Source organism: Haliaeetus leucocephalus, unplaced genomic scaffold, assembly GCF_000737465.1.
Source record: "Haliaeetus leucocephalus isolate CR32 unplaced genomic scaffold, Haliaeetus_leucocephalus-4.0 Scaffold83, whole genome shotgun sequence".
Classification (NCBI taxonomy): Eukaryota; Metazoa; Chordata; class Aves; order Accipitriformes; family Accipitridae; genus Haliaeetus; species Haliaeetus leucocephalus.
Genome location: NW_010972519.1, coordinates 3,274,775 through 3,293,597, shown reverse-complemented (window position 1 = coordinate 3,293,597; position 18,823 = coordinate 3,274,775). Strand labels below are relative to the sequence as shown.

General features: G+C 41.4%; 1 protein-coding gene across 1 annotated transcript in view; it reads left to right on the top strand.

The window, feature by feature from the left end:
* Positions 1–18,823, top strand: part of BMPER (BMP binding endothelial regulator) — a 148,299-nt gene that overhangs the window by 99,728 nt on the left and 29,748 nt on the right. Inside the window, exon 13 of the mRNA XM_010582838.1 lies at positions 3,162–3,498. Coding sequence (XP_010581140.1) covers positions 3,162–3,498 — 337 coding nt within the window. The remainder of the gene's footprint in view (positions 1–3,161; positions 3,499–18,823) is intronic.

The following is an 18,823-nucleotide window of genomic DNA, read 5'->3' as shown; positions in this document are numbered from 1 at the left end:
ACTTAGAATATTCGTTTTCTGCACATCCACAGATGGGACAGATGCTGCATCCTTTGGCTTCACATCTCTTGGATTCTGATTCTTGTCCAAGTGAATGGGAAACTCATCCATTGGGGGGGGGGCGGGGAGAGGGGAGGAAAAGGGGGTATAGGCACCGAGAAACTCTTCCAAACAATTTCTGTCTGTGAAGGAGACCATTTCAAACATTGGTCAGTAGCATAATTCCATCTGTCACAGCTCTCATTGGTTTATAGAAACCAACTGAATTTTCTGCTTATGAAAAAACAAAAAGGCACACACTGCACAGTGTGATCAGGCTATGACAAAATTATCATGCATGTAGGAGTAAGTACCCTTCCTCATTACCCCAAAAGGGAGTAAGCTCCGTTTTGGACAGAAACCTTTAGGCTGTTCATCAAAGCTAGAAATTACCCTTCCACCTGAGCAATTACAGCAGAATATAGTGTAATTAAACAATACCCAGCTAGAGGAAAGTACATCCTTTTGTGGTAGTTAAACTGTGAGTCTCTTGAATGAAATCCAGTAATCAAAGCAGGACTCTCTGGATTTAAAAATGTGCATTTTTATATGCTGAGATGAAAACTCATAATTTTATGTTGTTCTTATCTGCATACCTAGAGTTCACAGAGCAACATGTAGCAAGTAGATTAACTTAACTCTCACAAAGTACACACAAATATTCAGGATAATTTTAGAGTTAACCTTTTGTAGTGAATGTGACTGGTTTCACTGAAAGTCAGTAAGTCTTGGCTTGAGACAAAAAGCTGTAAAAGGAAAATTAAGATAGAATAATTAGCCAGTCTTTTGTGACTCTGCTTTAAGTCAGCAGCTTCTGAGGGAGCTCGTTTGGGGAAGAAGTTGAACACTGCCTTAAAAAATGGAATTATTGTCTGAAAAGAACTGTCTGAGAATTTGGATCTTGATGCTTCAAGCTTTGAGAAAGTTTATATGATTCTCAAGTCTGAAGAAATCTTAGTTTATAAATTAATGGCAACGTTTTTCTAAATGCCAGCACGGCAGTATTAATCTGGTGTCTGCAAATCAAGCTGTGTTTTGTTTTGTTCAGCGTTGTCAGAAGCAGAGACAGCTGGAATTTGAATTTGTCCAGCAATGATAATGTATGAAGCAGCTTAAAAGGCAGCTTTTCCCCCTTGCCACTGTGCTGGCCTCGTTAACAATTGTAGTCTTGCACAATTTCTCAGTTGGCTGGGTGTAAAGTGCCTTTGGAGGAGGACATAGTGGCTCTGTCCCTGCTGGGTTTTTTAGATAATTTGAAACTGCTTTCAGGCATAGCCAGCTCAGGATATATTTGTGCTATCATTGCTAACCTGTAGTGATAAGAAAACATGATGCAATAGACTGTAGTGACCAGTGATGCAGAATTGTCAGTACAACCTTGCTGGGTAAATCGTTCCCCAAACTCTTGGTGACATGGTGTAAACCACATTAGCACCAGGACAGTACGTACCGATGACAAAACACCCCTTCTATAGCCATAATTGCTGTATGAGCCTCATCCTGTTTCTCTGCGGTGCGGGTAGGAGTTGTCATAGGAGACAATGGGATGTGTTGCTAAAGGAAGGGTTCCAGCTTTGAACTGAGTCACTCGTATGTTAATTACTTACATGAGGATAGGGCAGGACTTGGATCACATAGTGACAAGCACTGATTTACAAGAGGAAAGGGTGGTGCTAAGCCAGCCCACATAGCAAATGCAGAAAGCTGGAGCAAAGCCCTGGTCCTGCACCGCAGAGTGATGCTGTTTGGTATTCTTGGCCAGGTAGGGAGAAGAGGGTAGAATCTGGATTATCCTATTTAAAAGCAGGTTCCTGTGTTTATCCTTAACTAACTGCTGCACACAGGTACTTTATGGGAATAAATTAACATCAGCAAAATTATTTGTGATCTTCAGATGCAGGGTTACTGCAGAGATGTGAAGTAGTAGCTCTCATCAGAAGTGGATGGTTAGAAGTTAAGCAGCAGTGATTCTTGGTGTTGTTTTTATGCCATATGATACCAAAATTGCTTTCTCTTATGAAATACATTTTTACTCCTCAAAGGATGGAATTCATTTAATTTGCAATCACCCAGGTAAAGACTAGAAGTTTAGTCTCCACCTGATCTCTGTGCCCTCTAGAGTATCACTGGAAACAGAATGGCATTCAGAAAGTCGTTTATTCCCTCTGCATTAGACACCCGTTCTGTGACCAAGAGCTGCCTATTTCTCTCCATCAAAGAGAGGGCCCAGACAGCTGACTTAAGCTAGACACCTAGTTTTTAGATGGGTACAGAGATAAAATGGACTTCATCCACAGAAAGCAATTTTGATTTTGATGTACCAGAAGTGCAAAACCTTACTGTAAAACAGATTGTAGCAAAGCACGCACATCCCAGCCACTAGATGAAGGTTAGGTGTTTACCATCAATTCCTCAGTGTTGCTGCCATATGAAGACAACTTCAAAAGGTTGGTAATTATCACCTTTTGAATGAACAGTTTGAATCCAGTTCAGAATGCCTTCCTACAACAGTTTTACCCATCTGACATATATTTGAGGTCATCTTTTTAACTCTCTTTACCTGCACAAAATAAGGTACTTGTATTGGAACTGTTATATTCACCCAAATGAGTTATCAGTGTCAGCTTTGCAGGCAAGAAAAGGATGTTTTTCCATACGGTGGTCACTGGTGGAGTCTCATGGGGCATGAACACCTTTGTATGCCCATGACCTGTGCAATGGGTGACAATGGCGGAAATTCTGGGCCACCTGCAGAACCAGCTAGAAATTTGCCCCAGCAAATTCAATTTGCAGAATTTTGCAAGTGCCCTCTTTCGATGTTGAGAGTAGTTCTGCCTTGGCTCCAGATTTCTTAGGATAACCTCATTCATTAGCAAGGAGGAACAAAAATAAACAGAGACAGGCATGAGTGTATTGTAATTGACTGTGATTTAGGAAACACTATGCTTGTCAGAGGCACTTAATGGGAGGTATATAGAAATCTAACAACATTATCAGAATGAAGCCAATGGCTTTGTTTAGGTTCCCATGAACACTGTTTCACAAACATAAGGCACAGTTTGTTATCCTCGATTTCTTCTCTTTTTTTTTGTGTGTGAGTTTTTGTCTCTTCTCTTTATTAGGCTTGGAAATCTCATGGGATGGAGACAGTTTTGTGGAAGTCATGGCTGCGCCACATCTGAAAAGCAAACTTTGTGGTCTGTGTGGCAATTACAATGGGCACAAGCGAGATGACCTGATTGGGGGGGATGGGAATTTTAAGTTTGATGTGGACGACTTTGCTGAATCCTGGCGCGTGGAGTCCAACGAGTTCTGCAGCCGCCCACAGAGAAAACCTGTGCCTGAGCTCTGTCATGGGACGGTCAGAGTGAAACTCCGAGCTCACCGGGAATGCCAGAAACTCAAAGCATGGGAGTTTCGGAGCTGTCATTCAAGGGTGGATTATACCACATTTTACCGGTAAGCATGGCTTGCTGTGGAGGGAGAGAGTAAGTTACTGTGCGAGGGGAAAAAACACACGGCCCAATTTCAGTAGCATTTGAGCACATGCTTTGAGCTTCTTTTGCTAATAATTAATATACAGAGTTACATTATGATGAGCTTTTCTGAGTCAGGAATCAGAAGAAGATGGACCTGAGCTAATAAACACCTAAGCAGCCAACAGTGAGAAAGGCAGGCAGGCAGGCTTGTGATCACCTAGAGAAAAAGTACTTTTGGAGACTGAGGAGAGAGGGGGGAGAGGCTTCAAAACATTTTGGTAGGATCTTTCTGATTTCAAAGTCAGCTGTAAAGTTGAGGCTGACTAATTGCTATTGCTTGTGGTCCAGAGAAGTGTGTCTTCCCAGAAGCATTTTGAAAATGACTTTATTAAAGCAGGGATATTAAATATTACTAGTGCCTCTTGGATGGTGTAGTTTGTGGGTTGAGAGTTTGAAAGGAGGGAGTTAAGAAAAAGTTCAGTGCATGCCCATCCTGCCCTGGGAGCAAAGGAAGACAGACGAGGATTAGAAGCCTTGTCTGAGTGAATTATTTAAGATTTTTTATCTTTAAAATGCTTCCAGTCTAAACCACAGAGACATCATTTCTGTTCTTTAATTGGCATGAGTTTATTTGCCCCTCACTCAGTAAATAAAATTGGCTTTTCTTTTGATTGCCTGACGTAAAAGATAAAAGCAAGCCGAGTCACAGTTGTATGATGGCGGATGGAGCTGCCTGATCTCTGTGCTCCCAGCTTTCCCCACTTGCACACATCTGCTGAACTATTGGGCTTATTAGGAAAAGGTTTCTAAAATGACTCCATTTCCCTTTTGAATTGCCCTTCCTCTTCTTTTATGACACAGAAAGACTTTTATCTACCCCAGCAGAATACGTCTGGGACTGGGAAATGCTAGAAGACACGCAGCTTGGCTTGTAGTCTGTGTGCTTCTGCATTTAGTTTGCTATAGTGTATCCCTGTGCTAGGAGCCTGGCAAAGAGTGAAGATCATGTTGTGTGCAGGTTATAATACTTGGTCTTTTCCAATGGCTGGAGGCACAGCGGAGAGCACTAGGGATGCTAACACACACACATAGGGTCTGTTGAATGCATTTTAGCAACATTCCCATCTCACTTCCATGGTCCTTTAAAGGTAAGTGATGACAATGCAAATGGAAAACAGGCACAGAGAGTTTTGTTTCATTTTGCAGTGGATTTTTAGTCCCTTTTTTAAAGTAGCTTGTGATTAATTTAGTGCAATATACTTCCTGACACCACAGCAGAAAATGATTTATATTTTGGCTACAGCAGCCAGAAAAAAAAGCTCTACGTGCTTGCACACAAGAATTACCGTACAGCATTTCTGTTCCTTTAAAATGATGTCTTCTGTTTGTCCTGGAAAGACAATGAAATCAAGCAAGTGTTTTACTTGATTAGGTCCTTTTGTAGAAAAGTTTATTTTTCACTAAGGAAACTTTATTTTGAAATGACTGTTATATTGTGTCAGAAGTAGCTGTTCGTTTGCTTCCATTTAGATGTTGCTAGCTGTTAGAATGCTCAGCTACAGGAATCAAAGATAAAATATAAATTAAAATTAAATAATGGTATTTAGTAGATGCTACGTCTTGTTAGAAACTGACAATGTTGTAACAAGCAATTTATTCAATGACCATGGCCATTTTTCATACTAGGAAATTCCTGCAAGGATGTAATGATTATGGGACATACATTCAAGAAAGTTCTGGGAACCCTTCTAACATAAATCTTTGTATATATAAATACATGTGTGTGTGTACATAAGTATAGATAGGAGTACTTAAGAGATTTGTATTTTTCTTTTTTTTTTTTGTCAAAGAACCCATTGCTGGTGGTGTACTTCTGGTGGAAAATTCAAATTACTATTAAAAGAAATTTAAATTAACATTTACAGCTTTTTACTGAGATCTTTTAGAAAAGAATATTTAGTCAATGTTTTCTAATTTCAGGCTAGGTTTAACTAAAATTTTTCCAATTCTGCTTTTCTAACTATGAACAAGCTTCTAGCATTAAGAGAAGTGAAGAGGCAGAATGGTAGAGTCAGGTTCTTTAATTTTTCTATTAATTTCCTCTTTGAATTGACTAGCTTCTCAGTTTTTACCCTCCAACATTATGTATTATGGAATTTTTCCATTTGAAATACTCCATTCTCAAGAGTTAACCTTTCTTGGTCACTCTTGCCTGTATTATCAACATTGCCTCATTTTCATTATGCTGCTCTGGTAGTGACCTGCTGTTAATAAGAATTCTCAGAAATGGAAATAAACTCAGCAGGAACATTACGAATTAGGGTGTGTTTTCTCCAAATACCAAAAAAGGCGGCAAACAATGCATTAGAAACCTTTGTCTGACATTGTGTTACTGAGGAGATTTCTGTGAAGACGTCTCAAATTAATTTTAAGTCTCATTCTTTTTACAGCTGTAGTTTCTCCTTTTATTAGCCATCCAAAAAACATATACATACAGCAAGACTGTCATGATTGTTAGGTGAAAAGGATATGGTTAATGTTTTAAAGAGTAGAGATCTATCTGCATGGTTGTGGGGTGAAGAACAGCTAACTCCTGAGCTTCACGTTGATAGATCTGTGACACCTTGGGAGAAATGGTTGTGCACCTTGCCCTTAACCCTTTTTTTGATATTGTGACTTTGGTGACTTGTGTTTCTCTGCAAAGCGTATGGTAGAAGAAAGCACAATATAAGCGAACAAGAAAGCATTTTGAAATAGTCCAGACTGCAAACTAAGAATTTTAGCATCTAATTTTACACCAGCCTTATAATTCTTTGTTTTGTAACTAGACACATTTTATGGGCTTTTAATTGTGGTTTGTTTTGTTTAGTTTGGGGTTGGTATTTTTTGTTTGTCTTTAATGCATTGCTAGTTGTTCAGTACTCATGAGTAATACTCTAAAAATAAACCTTAGGATTGAACTTTAGGGAGGCAAGTTCATTAAGCAGGGAAACAATTTTGAGTTTCCATGAGATTTTGGTGAAGTCTGGGTGAAGAAGAGATTTAGCAGTGACAGTCATCACCATTGACAGTTGTCTATTTTGATATTTTAATATGGCCAAGCATCCTGGATTAGTCCTTGCCAAAAAAAGAAAAAGTTATCAAGGTTATTCAGTAGCAGGTTTTTACAGGGGATACTTTGACCATGTATGAAATAAAGCTTGCACTCAGACTCCTGAAGCTGCTCTTGAATATAAGCAGCACTAAAGATAGGTGATACCATCTGAATTTCTCCTGCTGCTATTACCAGAAAAAGCTCTATCACATTATCAAGAAATATTATGGTACTATTTAAGCTCCTGGATGAGGATTTGGGGAGCTTAGGGGACTTGAGGGAAGAAAAGGACTTTCTGTGCTCACCAAGCCCTACCTCATGGCTGATCTCGTATATCTTTGAGCTGTGCTGGAGCAGGGGCCTGGAGGCAACTCCAGCCCTGGTGAGGCCAGGGAGCAACATGGCATGGGGGGCAGGTCCCCAGTGTGCCCCCATGCCTGCTTTGTTTGGCCATGGCTGACACCTCCTAGGAGCCTCCTTGGGAGGCACAGGAGCAGGCAGCCCCAAACAGGGGTGTGGGGACTGCAGTGAGAGAGGCATAGCAGCGCTGCTCCATACAGGGACGAGTTGGGCTACAGGAGACACCATAAAGGAAGGCACAGGACTAATATTCCTAGTAACACCTGCCTTCATTAGCATCTCTGGCTTTCTAGTAGGTTTTTTTTTGATAGTTTGGTATCACCAACAGATTTGGAACATGACATCAATGTGATATCAGTATATCACCCATCTCTAATACACCTACACAGCAGCTGAGTTCATAAATGACTAGTTAGACATTGCTCAAGACGCTTACTACTGCCATAACTTTGGAAAAATATTCAATGCCTTGGTTTTGCCATGCAGTAGATTTCCCCATTTGAGATTGGGAAGTTTGTGCTCGTAACTCTTGAGACAAATATTTTTATTGTTATTACTCTTCCTATTATTATCATTATTATTATTATTATATATTTTTGTTATTGTTGCTATTGTTATTATTATTACTACGACATTTTTAACAGACAACAGCATACCAAATAATTAGTTACTCTTTTTCTCTTTTGTAATTGTCCTAAGAGGTATGTTTTTCTCTCGAACACTCATATTTAATTATATTCAGTATTTCATGGCAAGCAGTAATTAATGTAGTAATAGCCTCATCTGTTAATCAAATATGATCAGGAATTGCAAATCTATTGCAATTCTTGTCTCAAATGTTCCTTTCTGTTTCAGTTAACCAATTAACTTTATGCAGTTAACTGCTGCAGCCTTGCAGTTTTTCCACTTAACTAGAGAAAATATTATTGTTTAGAGTAAGAGCATAAATCACAATGTTGTGTAGTCCGTCAGCTCCCTGTTAAGTTTGACAGATACGCCATAAATGACTGCAGAGAGCATGTGAGCTGTAGCATTGCTAAGTTAATTAAGAGCTCTATATAAAAGATGGGGACCAAGGGTTTGTGACTTTGAAGCAGAAGGTTTGAAGGTTTTTTTCCCTGTTAACAATGATGTCCTACAGCTGTAAAATTCATCTAGTTATGCCCCTATGTTCACTCAGCAGGATGGTGCAAAAGAAATAGGGTAGGAAGGCTCTACAGAGAGATCTGGACAGGCTGGATGGATGGGCTGAGGCCAATTGTATGAGGTTCAACAAGGCCAAGTGCTGGGTCCTGCACTTTGGTCACAACAACCCCATGCAGCGCTACAGGCTTGGGGGGAAGAGTGACTGGAAAGCTGCCTGGCAGAAAAAGACCTCAGGGTGCTGGTTGACAGCCAGCTGAATATGAGCCAGCAGTGTGCCCAGGTGGCCAAGAAGGCCAAGAGCATCCTGGCCTGTATCAGAAATAGTGTGGCCAGTAGGAGCAGGGAAGTGATTGTTCCCCTGTACTCGGCACTGGTGAGGCCACGCCTTGAGTACTGTGTTCAGTTTTGGGCCCCTCACTACAGGAAAATCATTGAGGTGCTGGAACATGTCCAGAGAAGGGCAACCAAGGTGGTGAGGGGCCTGGAGCACAAGTCTTATGAGGAGCGGCTGAGGGAACTGGGGCTGTTTAGCCTGGAGAAAAGGAGGCTGAGGGGAGACCTTATCACTCTCTACAACTACCTGAAGGGGGGTTGTAGTGAGGTGGGTGCTGGTCTCTTCTGTCAGGTGGCTGGAGATAGGACAAGAGGAAATGGCCTCAAGTTGCAGCAGGGGAGGTTTAGGTTGTATATTAGGAAAAATTTCTTTACTGAAGGGGTTGTCAGGCATTGGAACAGGCTGCCCAGGGAAGTGGTTGAGTCACCATGACTGGAGGTATTTAAAAAGCGCGTAGACAAGGCACTTCAGGACACGGTTTAGTTGGCATGGTTAACAGTTGGACTCGATGATCTTGAAGGTCTTTTCCAACCTAAAGGATTCTATGATTCTATGATTCTATGGAATGTAGGCTGAAGACTGACTTCAGACAAGCCCCTTTCAAGAGTTAAAAGGGTGGGTGGAACTGGGATCTCTGAAGCCCTCTGTTTGCCGCCAAGGGTGCGTATTGCAAAATTCTCACTGCAAGGTTTTCTGGTCCTGGCTGTGCATGTGGGTGTGGCAGTTGTCTGCGCTGCTCCAGCTGAGGCTTAGCTGCTCCAGGGCTTGTCTGTGGTGTAGCCGAAGGGTGGCTGTAGCTCTGACTGCTCACCAGGGTGACTCCAGCTGTCCCAGCTCTTGCTCCTGCACCAACCTCCACATCTGTCTTTCCACTGACCCCAGGGCAGAGCTTGTCTGTCCCCCAGACAGTGCCAGTGGTGTTGGCTTGAGAAAAGGACTGATGGCATAAAGCCATGGCTGGTCCCCTTTGCAGACCTGGCACAGAGCAGGGGCCATTGCTCCCACTTGCCCTTATGCTAAGGTAGGGATGTTCCTGTGCCCGCCAGGCTGCCGGTCTGAAGCTGGCCCTGAGTCTGGGTACTAGCAGCAGTGTAACCACAACAGAGAGGTGCTCAGGTTGAAACAATTTACTCAGCTTCTTGGGCAAATTGTCACTGAGCAGCTGTACAACCCAGGGAGCTTCTGGTTAGAAAGGAATTTAAAAATATTTGAAATAATAATTGTAATTTTTTAAGTAAATCTGCACTGGGACTTGAATTTCCTATGAGCTAGATGCTCCACTTTCCAGTCTGCTCCATTCAGCAACTTTGAGTCTTCCATCCATTTGAAGTTACCACTGGAGCTTTAGTTGCTTGCATTGTTATGTGCTGCTTAATTCAGACTTTCTGTCCAGAAATACTCTGTTTTATATCATTCTACTTATACAAGGTGATTCTTTGCAGATCTGCATTGGGGAAATGTGCCTAAATGCATAAGCACTGAGGGAGCTGGTGTTCCCAACACTTACAAGAGCACTGGTGCTTGGGAACACATTCTCCACACATATCTGGCCAGGCTGCCTGCTGCCTATACTTTGTGCCCCTATACAAATTGACATGATTCCCCAAACCACTTCTAAATGTCAGCCTGTGCATCTTGTGTAAGGCTGTGATGAACTCACTGACATAACAGGTTAAGAGGCACCGTGACTTATGCTGCTGGTGACTGACAGTGCTAACAAATGAGAGAAAATGGACTTTGTAGTCTCTGATGCACTTTGGGATTTCTAGCAGCAAGCATCAAACTTTGCTACCTATATGCTGATGGTAAGGAGTACTGCAAAAATGCCACATGTATATAAGTCTATAGATCACCACTGTTTTAAGCCTTTTCCCTGAAGTGTTTTTCATCTGATGTAGCCAAGAGTGAGTGCAAGCTGCCAGAAGAATACTGCTTAGATTTAAGGATTAGAAGTTTGGATTTGGACAAATAGATTGAGCAGTCAGAAAAGGTAAATCTGAACCCATGCTGAGCTCAATTATCTGCAGATCATGATTCCTCGTCATCTTTCCCCACACCCCTGCCCCTGGTGGGGTATTTTTCACGTAACCAAGCCCCAAACACTTGTCTCTGTTTAGAAAAGTACCTCAGGAATTTGGGGCTAGAAAACATTCTTCTCTTTGTATCAGTGGTTATTACAGCTGTAAAACATTGAAGCAGTGCCAGAGGATTCACAGATGTCTCCTTTCCTGTTGAGGTATTGGGAATGGGGGGGATAAGGGTGGGGAGGGCTCCAGGATCTGACAAGACAATGGTGTTGGACAGACACCATTCACCTGGGACGGTCCGTGGCTTGCTTCTAGCTGAGAAGCGCATGCCTCCCCAATGACCCACTTTGTGCTTCCCTATATGGAAAGTTAATGATTTTTTTTTTAACAAGGAAAGATTTTTTTGTAGGAAAACCAGATGAAGCAACATACTACTCTGTGATTAAAACCCAGGGAAGTTTCCTTTCCTTCAAAGGATGGCATGTCTGGAATGTGTTTGTTTTGCTTACCTAATCACAAGCCTACCTGACGCTGTCCTTATACACTGAATGAAATGTTATTTCCTAGTGGTTGCAAGTGCAATATGAGGCTTCTTTTCTCTTTTCCAGGAAAGAACTTAGTTTGTGATTATCATGCGTGCAGGTATATAGAGACTTATTACAAAAACCTGCTTCTGCCTAGTAAAACTTAATTTCTCTCTGGTTTATTACCTGGTTCAATGAAATTCAAGTCAGGTGTTTCATAACCAAATACTGTCTTCCTCATTGCCCAGTGTCTGACACATGTGAGACTCTGCGTATGAAAATGTAAGGTCAGTTTGACTGAGACAAAAAATGATCCTGAAGGATGGTAGGAACTATGGGGAAGGGAGGAGAGGGGAAACATCTAACAGAAAAGCAGGGTACCATAAATGCCCTTCGCATTTATCAATATGGACTGCATTCTTAGAACTTGTTGTTCCTGGACTACCTTTAACAGAGGTTTGGTAGGGTGGTTTGGTTTGTTTTTCTACAGTGCCTTGGAGTCACGGGATAAAATCCTGATTAACTGAAGTCAATGGGAATTTTGCTATATTTGGGTGACAGTTTTTCATCATTGTGACTGTTCCTGTCCCATGCAGGTTTATTACGCTAATCTCTCACATCAGTTAGTAATACTTGCTTAGCCTTCCCACTATTTGCTGTACCACAGACAATTTAAGAAAGCTTCAGCTGGTTCAGAGACAGCGGTTCCATTCTTTACTGGGGTAGACAAAATGAAACACATTCAGATCGGTGCTCCCAGATCCTGTCTGCTTGCCACTTTTTTTCCTAGGGGAAATCTAAGGAGTGGCTTTCCAAGGCAGAAGACCTAATTTGGCCACAGAAAACTGAGAGATCCTTTCTGTGTTTCGCTACCTTGAGTTCACTCATGGTTCTTTCTTCTTGGCTGTAAAAACTTTGTAGAAAAAACTTGCAATGCTATGTCTGCTGTCCCTCACATTTTTCAAAGCTTATCTGATAGGCTTTTAAACATGCCCTAGGCATAACTTCTTTCATATGGAGTCCCCATCTCAAATATCCTTATTAAAGCTGCAGTCTTAAAATGCCACTATTGCACAGTAAGCATGAGTGTGCCCTAGGACTTTTATGGCAAAATACAAGCACATCACTGTTGCATACACTAATATGTTTTTTTGGAAAGGGCCCTTTCACATTCTGGAAAACACCCCTAATGTTTCAGTAATATAATACAATGCAGGATTGTTAAAAAGAAGAGGAGAGCAGGTGTGAGGAGGAACTGGTAGAAAAGCAGAGTGATATCCTCCCTTGTGGAAATGTTTTAAAAGATGCCACCTGCTATTTGGTGCAGCTTGATCTATTGCCAAAGCAAAAATATTTGCAACACTGAAGTATTCTTTTTAGCTGTGAAAACAAATCCCATTTTTTGGAGAGATGCTATTCAGAAAAGTTGTCAGCATCATCAGAGGAAACCACCCTATGTCTCTGTCAGGTACTGCAGAATTTTAACTACAGCTGCTACAAAATCCAAGACCTCTGTTCAATCTCTTTTTAAGTAACCTCTAAGACATGTTCACAGCAGGGCTTTCTTTGCTAGTTTATTTTAATTTAATTTTAGCTTCTTATGTTTTAAACTTTATTGCAGTATTGATTTGAAATAAAATCCAGAGATACTTAGCTGATGGTAATATGTCTATTTCTGTGAATAAATAATGCAAGAAACCAACCCATTGGATCTCACATTCTGCCTTGGGCAGAGGCTATTAAGTGTTGCAAGGAAGAGGAAACCCACCCATACTGTAGCTGGCCAACTGTGCCATGTCATACATGGTGGAGAAATCACTTTCAGGCCTCTGAGATGATCAGTTTACATCTCATAGCATGAAATTTTAATTACCTTTCCTTTAACATGCATAACTGCAAAGCGACTATATTTCAGCTCCTTTTTAAAGCCACCTGCAGTATATCCTGCCTAATTAGACACACAGCAAAGATGAACGAGGGTGTTTATAAGCAGGCAAATGAGACGAATTTGTGGGAAACGTTTTAAAAATAAGCTTAACCTAATCCTCCTGTTATTCTTATGAGTTCATTTATGCTTCTGGCAGGATAACCAGACAAAGCAGGACATGAGCTGTGACCAGCACAAAAAACTTTTCTGTAGAAAGTTTGCCTTAGGTTAGGAAGGTTTTGACAGCTCCAAGCAGCTTATTGAGCTTGCTCACACTGTCATTTGGAGAGCTGACTTGCTGAATGTGAGGGGTCCTTTCTAGAAGCTTTATATAGGTTAGATTTAACTGAAAGCTTTCCTGTGGGTGTTTTTAATAGCTGAAGGCTTGTCCTCCAGTTTTGCTGTTGTTTCCTAAATCTCACAGGGCATCCAAAAAATCTGGGGTGTTCCCAGTCTTTGAGACTTCTGGGGACCTTTGCATTCTGTCAGCTTTTTAGTAGCTCTCTGTGGTATAAAGTAGCAATCTGGTGTAAAGGCAAATCTGCTCGTCTCCTGTCCATCCCTGTAAGGGCTTGCTGTATCGATAGGCATGTGAAGGTCCTGTACTCCACACTTGCTCTCTCAAGTGTGCAAAGTGCTAGCGTGTAAAGCAATTAACTTCTGTTAATTACTCAAGCCTCATTTTTCCTTTAGTCTTCACAACATGTGAAGGAATCAGCACCTCACGTTACTGGTGATTTACACAGCCTCACAAATAAGTGCAGCATAAGCTGTTTTGGGAGGCCTCTATTGCTGCTGTTCAACCTGCAAAATGTTCATTCCTTGGGCAGTGGAGCACCAAGAGCAAGAGCAGATTGAGCACCAGGCACCACCAGCATGATGAGAGGCAGGAGCAGCCCTCATTTAACTGCAAGCACACAGGTCTTACACAGCTGTATGTGGCAGGGCCAGTGCTGTTGAGGGCTTGGGGCATGACAGCAAAAGCTCATGACCCCTCATGGCAAATCTTGGCACTGAGGATTATTGTACCCTAGGGCATCACAACACCACAGCAAAGAGCAGACTTGTGGGAAGTAAGAATGGGTGGAGGTACTTGTGCTTATACAGGAATATATATTTATCCATCTCAAATATTTATCATCACAATACCTAATCTTGGGTAAGATATGTGGCACAGGCTGGATGCATGGGTATGTGTGTCAGGTTCACCCACCCTTTAAACAGTTGAGATGCCACTTAGAAACACACCTGAGTGGCTCTGCTCTCATAATTAACTCTGTCTCTGGTGGACTCGTCAGAGCAGGTGTAGACTTATGCTAACATGGTGATATCTCAAAACTGGAGATTGCCAGTGCCATCTTGGAGCAGGGGTAGAATTAAAATGCCACTGGATCCAAAATGCACCATAAGCAGTCCCTTCCTCACCCAAAGGGAGTGGTAGGGTTATATTTTCACCTAGATGGAGGGCTCTGCGTATGTGAGAGCAGGTGCTGTGATTTCACCTCTTCACCATGATATGCAGAAGGTGAGGGCATTTAAGTCTCTCCCTGACTCCCTCACTTAAGCCAGTTGAAATTAAAATTGGTGGGGAATGTGCTGGGAATACTGAAGGAAGTTGGAGCCATATGTTTTCTTGCATTCCTGGGTACTCCTATAACTAATATTCTGTTTATATAATATTCCTGAAACATAAAAGCTAAAATAAATCCAGCTTGTGAAAATTAATAAGTCATTTCTCTTATGATCAGTCCAGAGGAAGCTGTTGTAAGTGTTAAGGTATTCAGACAGCTGATTTTTGTACATCAGCTCTCAAGTGAGGTATGTAGTTTACAGAGAGTGCTTAAGGTTATGCAGTCTATGAGTACATGAAGTAAGAGGCTGTTGAGGATGATGGATACCATGGCAGCAAAGAAAAAGTTTACAAAGTTCACTTCCTAAGTGCTCCTTCTTAGCACTTTACATTTTCAAATTGCAGTGTAAACATTAAATTCTCACTGCACCCTGGTTTAAAGTTGTTGAAATGAAGAAAGGGTTCTTTGCTGTTCAGGAAGCCAAGAGCAGATTTGAGATTAAAATGTGAAAGTGCCTGGTTCCTGGCCTCAAGCTCAAGTCCTTCTGATGGCATTTAAGAGGTTTCACATGCACAAGAAGTGTATTGTCTTAGTCTTGTCAAAGCACAAATTATTCTCAAACTTTCAGAAGAAAGTATTGCTAGTCTTTTTAAGACGGTACTAAATGTTCTTTGCTCCTGTAAGGCCCAATTAGATGACAACCTCATTAATACTCCATCCAGCAATGTGTCATTGGCAAGTAAGAACTTTAAAACAAGTAAAAACCTAGTAATGGATTGAGGTATGGACTTTAAAAGACTTGCTTTTGGAGCAGGAGGAGTCAATATGCAAGAAAAAACCCATACTCTGTTTTCAGATATCAAGGATTTGGCTGAGATTTGAAAGCCCATTTTTGTTGTTTTGCTCATCTATCTATGTGGTTCTTCTCTGTTGTACCGATTTCTCAGCGCATCGTTCATGAAAAAAGTTCCCATACTCTCTGGACAGATATTTTTCATCATGGCAAGGTGATGACATAGATCATAGATGTCCTAGAGGTCCTCAAATGGTGACATAAACTTTCAATGATTTCAAGATTTTCTGTGGGTACAGAAAACTTTTTCAAAAAGGCTTATAAACTACATGGCATGAGGAATAGACTTGGCCTTGTTTCCAAAGGCAAAGATGATTTGTTGACAATATAGAGAAGGATCACCAAGATACGCCTGAAGGGGTTGAAGGTTGTTTTGTAATCAGAGAACCACATAGATCCCACAAACGAGTGGCTATTTTATCTGCCACTGAGGTTGTTAACATGCTCTCAGACTCTATACATTAATTAGGCTGTGTTTTGTCACCATCTGAAATACGTAGTTCCCACTATTTGCATCGCGATTCCTCACTTTACAGAAGACCCAGATCTTCACTGCAATCATTAGCAGCAAAGATCTGATTTCAAAAATACCCATGAGCACAAAATTGAAATACAGTACACAGACATTTCAGCCCATTAGTAAGGGATATTTGGTTCATCTTCCAGCTCTCCTTTAACTCACCTGTGCTGATCTCCAGATAGTGTGTCTCTCTGGTTAGCTTGATCTCTAGACAGTCATTTCAAACTGGTGTCCATCCATTCCCTGCAGATGAAGAACACAGTTAGCAGGCATCTGTGAAAAGTGTACTCGGCACAGCCAGGTGAGATCACACAAAACATGGTGACAGAGAGGCAATGAGGGAACAAACTTCTCCAGCAGGGTGTTCTCTCATGAGCCTGTGCTTTCTCCCAACATGTCTAGACTGCTGCCTGACTTGACATAATCTATTCCATAGCCATAGCCTGTGTTAACAGGGTAGCCAGGCAATATCCCTGTCCAGGATTCCCATCTGTTTTTTGAGGCAAGGAATTCGCACTGCGTGGTTCTGTTTATCAGCCGCGTGCAAACTGTGTGCTGTCTCGTAGCCCCCAGAATTTCCTTCACCTGTCTCTTTTACTTCTCTTTGTCTCTCAGTGCTGTTCATATTTCTTTCCAAATGATAAAGTACTTGGCCAGGAACGCTATTTAATTATGGAATACCACAGGGATTTTTGTCAACATTCCCCATCTATGGAAGTTACAGTTTTATATGGGCAAAGGAAATCTAACTGTGGCACTGGAAATAATAACTCTTGTGACATAAAAAGATGCTATTTGTTATCTGTACCGTCCTTGCAGCAGATGCAGGCACTGGGTTCAAAGTCATTCCAAGGTTGCATGACCTTGTACATTCTTAGAGACTTGTTGGTGGAGTATGTTTGAGTTCCATAATCGTGATGGGCCTGATCGACAGTGGTCTATGCAGAATGTTTAAAAGCTTTTCCGTATGACTAGGAAGTCAGGACTTGACACATTTCCTCGGTGTTTATAATTAAAACCCAGAAGAAGATATTAAATAGTTACTGGTTTCTATGTTGTGGTCAATATTGAGATTTATTGACTTGAGAACCAATATTGACTGAGGGGAAACTAAGCTTGATTTTTCCCCTAAGGCCTACCAAGTCTGGATGTTGACTGAAAACAGAAGGTTGCATGGTATAGACATCCAATAGCAACCTTTTCCAAGGATAGGAACTTGTTTCTTTGACTTTCAGAATGACACTGAAGTTTGTTATAATGTTTGTTACAATGCTTTGCAGAAATTCGCATTACAGTGTTGCTTTAAAGAGCCTTTTAACTGTGGATATGCCCCTTTGACATACAGTTGTTGGGGTTATGTAGAGTGCATGAAAATGCTGGATTGGTAGCCTAAGGGAGGGAGCATTGTGTGTTGAGTGAGTACAACATGAACAGCAGCAACAGGAGCTTCTTGCAGTGTCCTACCATTATGTTTCCATCTCAGGCTGTGACAGCATCACTTGCTGAAGTCCACAGTTGGTATCATCCCTGTATCTATCCAGTTCTTGACTGTCTCAGAATTACTGCAAACAATCTGGTGAATTTTGCGACATAGACTGCTGCTTCCTGGGAAGCAAGAAAATGCAGCTGAACTCATTCCAAGTCACCACTACTCTTGCTTTTGTGTTCAAAGTTTTATCATCTAAAAACATCAGATGCCTGAAAGAGGAGAGTTTGAGCCAGGAAAGTCAGAGTTCGGAGCCTGAGCTCATAAACCAACATATTATGTGACTATCACTCCTACATATACAGCATATGTATTTTTGCCTGCTTCTGACTGTTGCCTGAATTATATACATTGCTGAAGATCAGAACACTGCTATTTTTTTAACAGTCTCTATGAAATTAATCTCTTGCAGATGCTCACTCGAGGCTGGCAGCATCCTTCATTTTCAAGCTTAAGGTACTAATAAAATTCTTAAGTCTGCTTTCCGTTCAGATGTGAGAAAGCCTTCCACTTTGACATGAACCAACTCTTTGATTCATTTTTTGTCAGGGGCAAGAGTGGGGCTAGTTCAGCTGTCAGGGCTCTAGACAGAATTGTATTTCACAAAGTAGGCCAATAACCCACTCAACAGTTAGACCCAGAGAAGTAGTTTACCCAGGAGTTTTGTATGCCTCCTTGGCAGCTTGGAGCCTGTCAAATTACACAGTCAGACCGAATTCAGGTTTCTTGGTGGCTCAGCAAAAGGATTGTGTTGTGAGCTGAGTGTGGAATGACCAAGAGAGGATTACTATGCTTATATGCAATAGGAACAGAAACAATTTTTGTAATATTGGGTGTCAACTGCAAGAAAACTAGCTTTATCTTAAGATCAATGGTATTTCTGAAAGCTGGCAAAAAGACACATGATTTAGTTTTCAAGGCTTGTATTGGTTTTGTCCTCCTCTCTTGTAGTGTCCACTGCCTGCTTTGAATGGCAACATTCTGCAAGCACAGTGATGCCTTACTTGTGCTTTTGGCTCAGGAAAATGCATTATGTCCTAGCAGCTGGTGTTTTCAGAAAACAGTAATAACTTCTTACAGAGTCTAACAGAAGAAGTTGCCTCAACGTTAAAAATTTTTAGTGTTCCCTTATATATCTTGTAAACATGAATGCAGTCTTCCGTGCAGTAATCCAAATGGAAGTGTGAAAGAATACCTTTTTTTGACCCTTTGTTTTCCCCTTTTGCAGTATAGGTGTGACAGTGATGGAGGAACATGTTTACAGGTCTGTGGGGCTGCTGGAAAAAAGATCCCTCCCAGGGCTGTTCACAAAGTGAATCATTAGCCTGACTGTAACAATAAATATCACCAGAGAACATGCAAGGATTTATCCAAAGGTCACATTCACCCAGAAGGTTTCTCCACTGCAAGAAGCTCGCAGCTGTGTTAAGATTAAAGAGTGTCAGAGAACCATAATGTGTGTG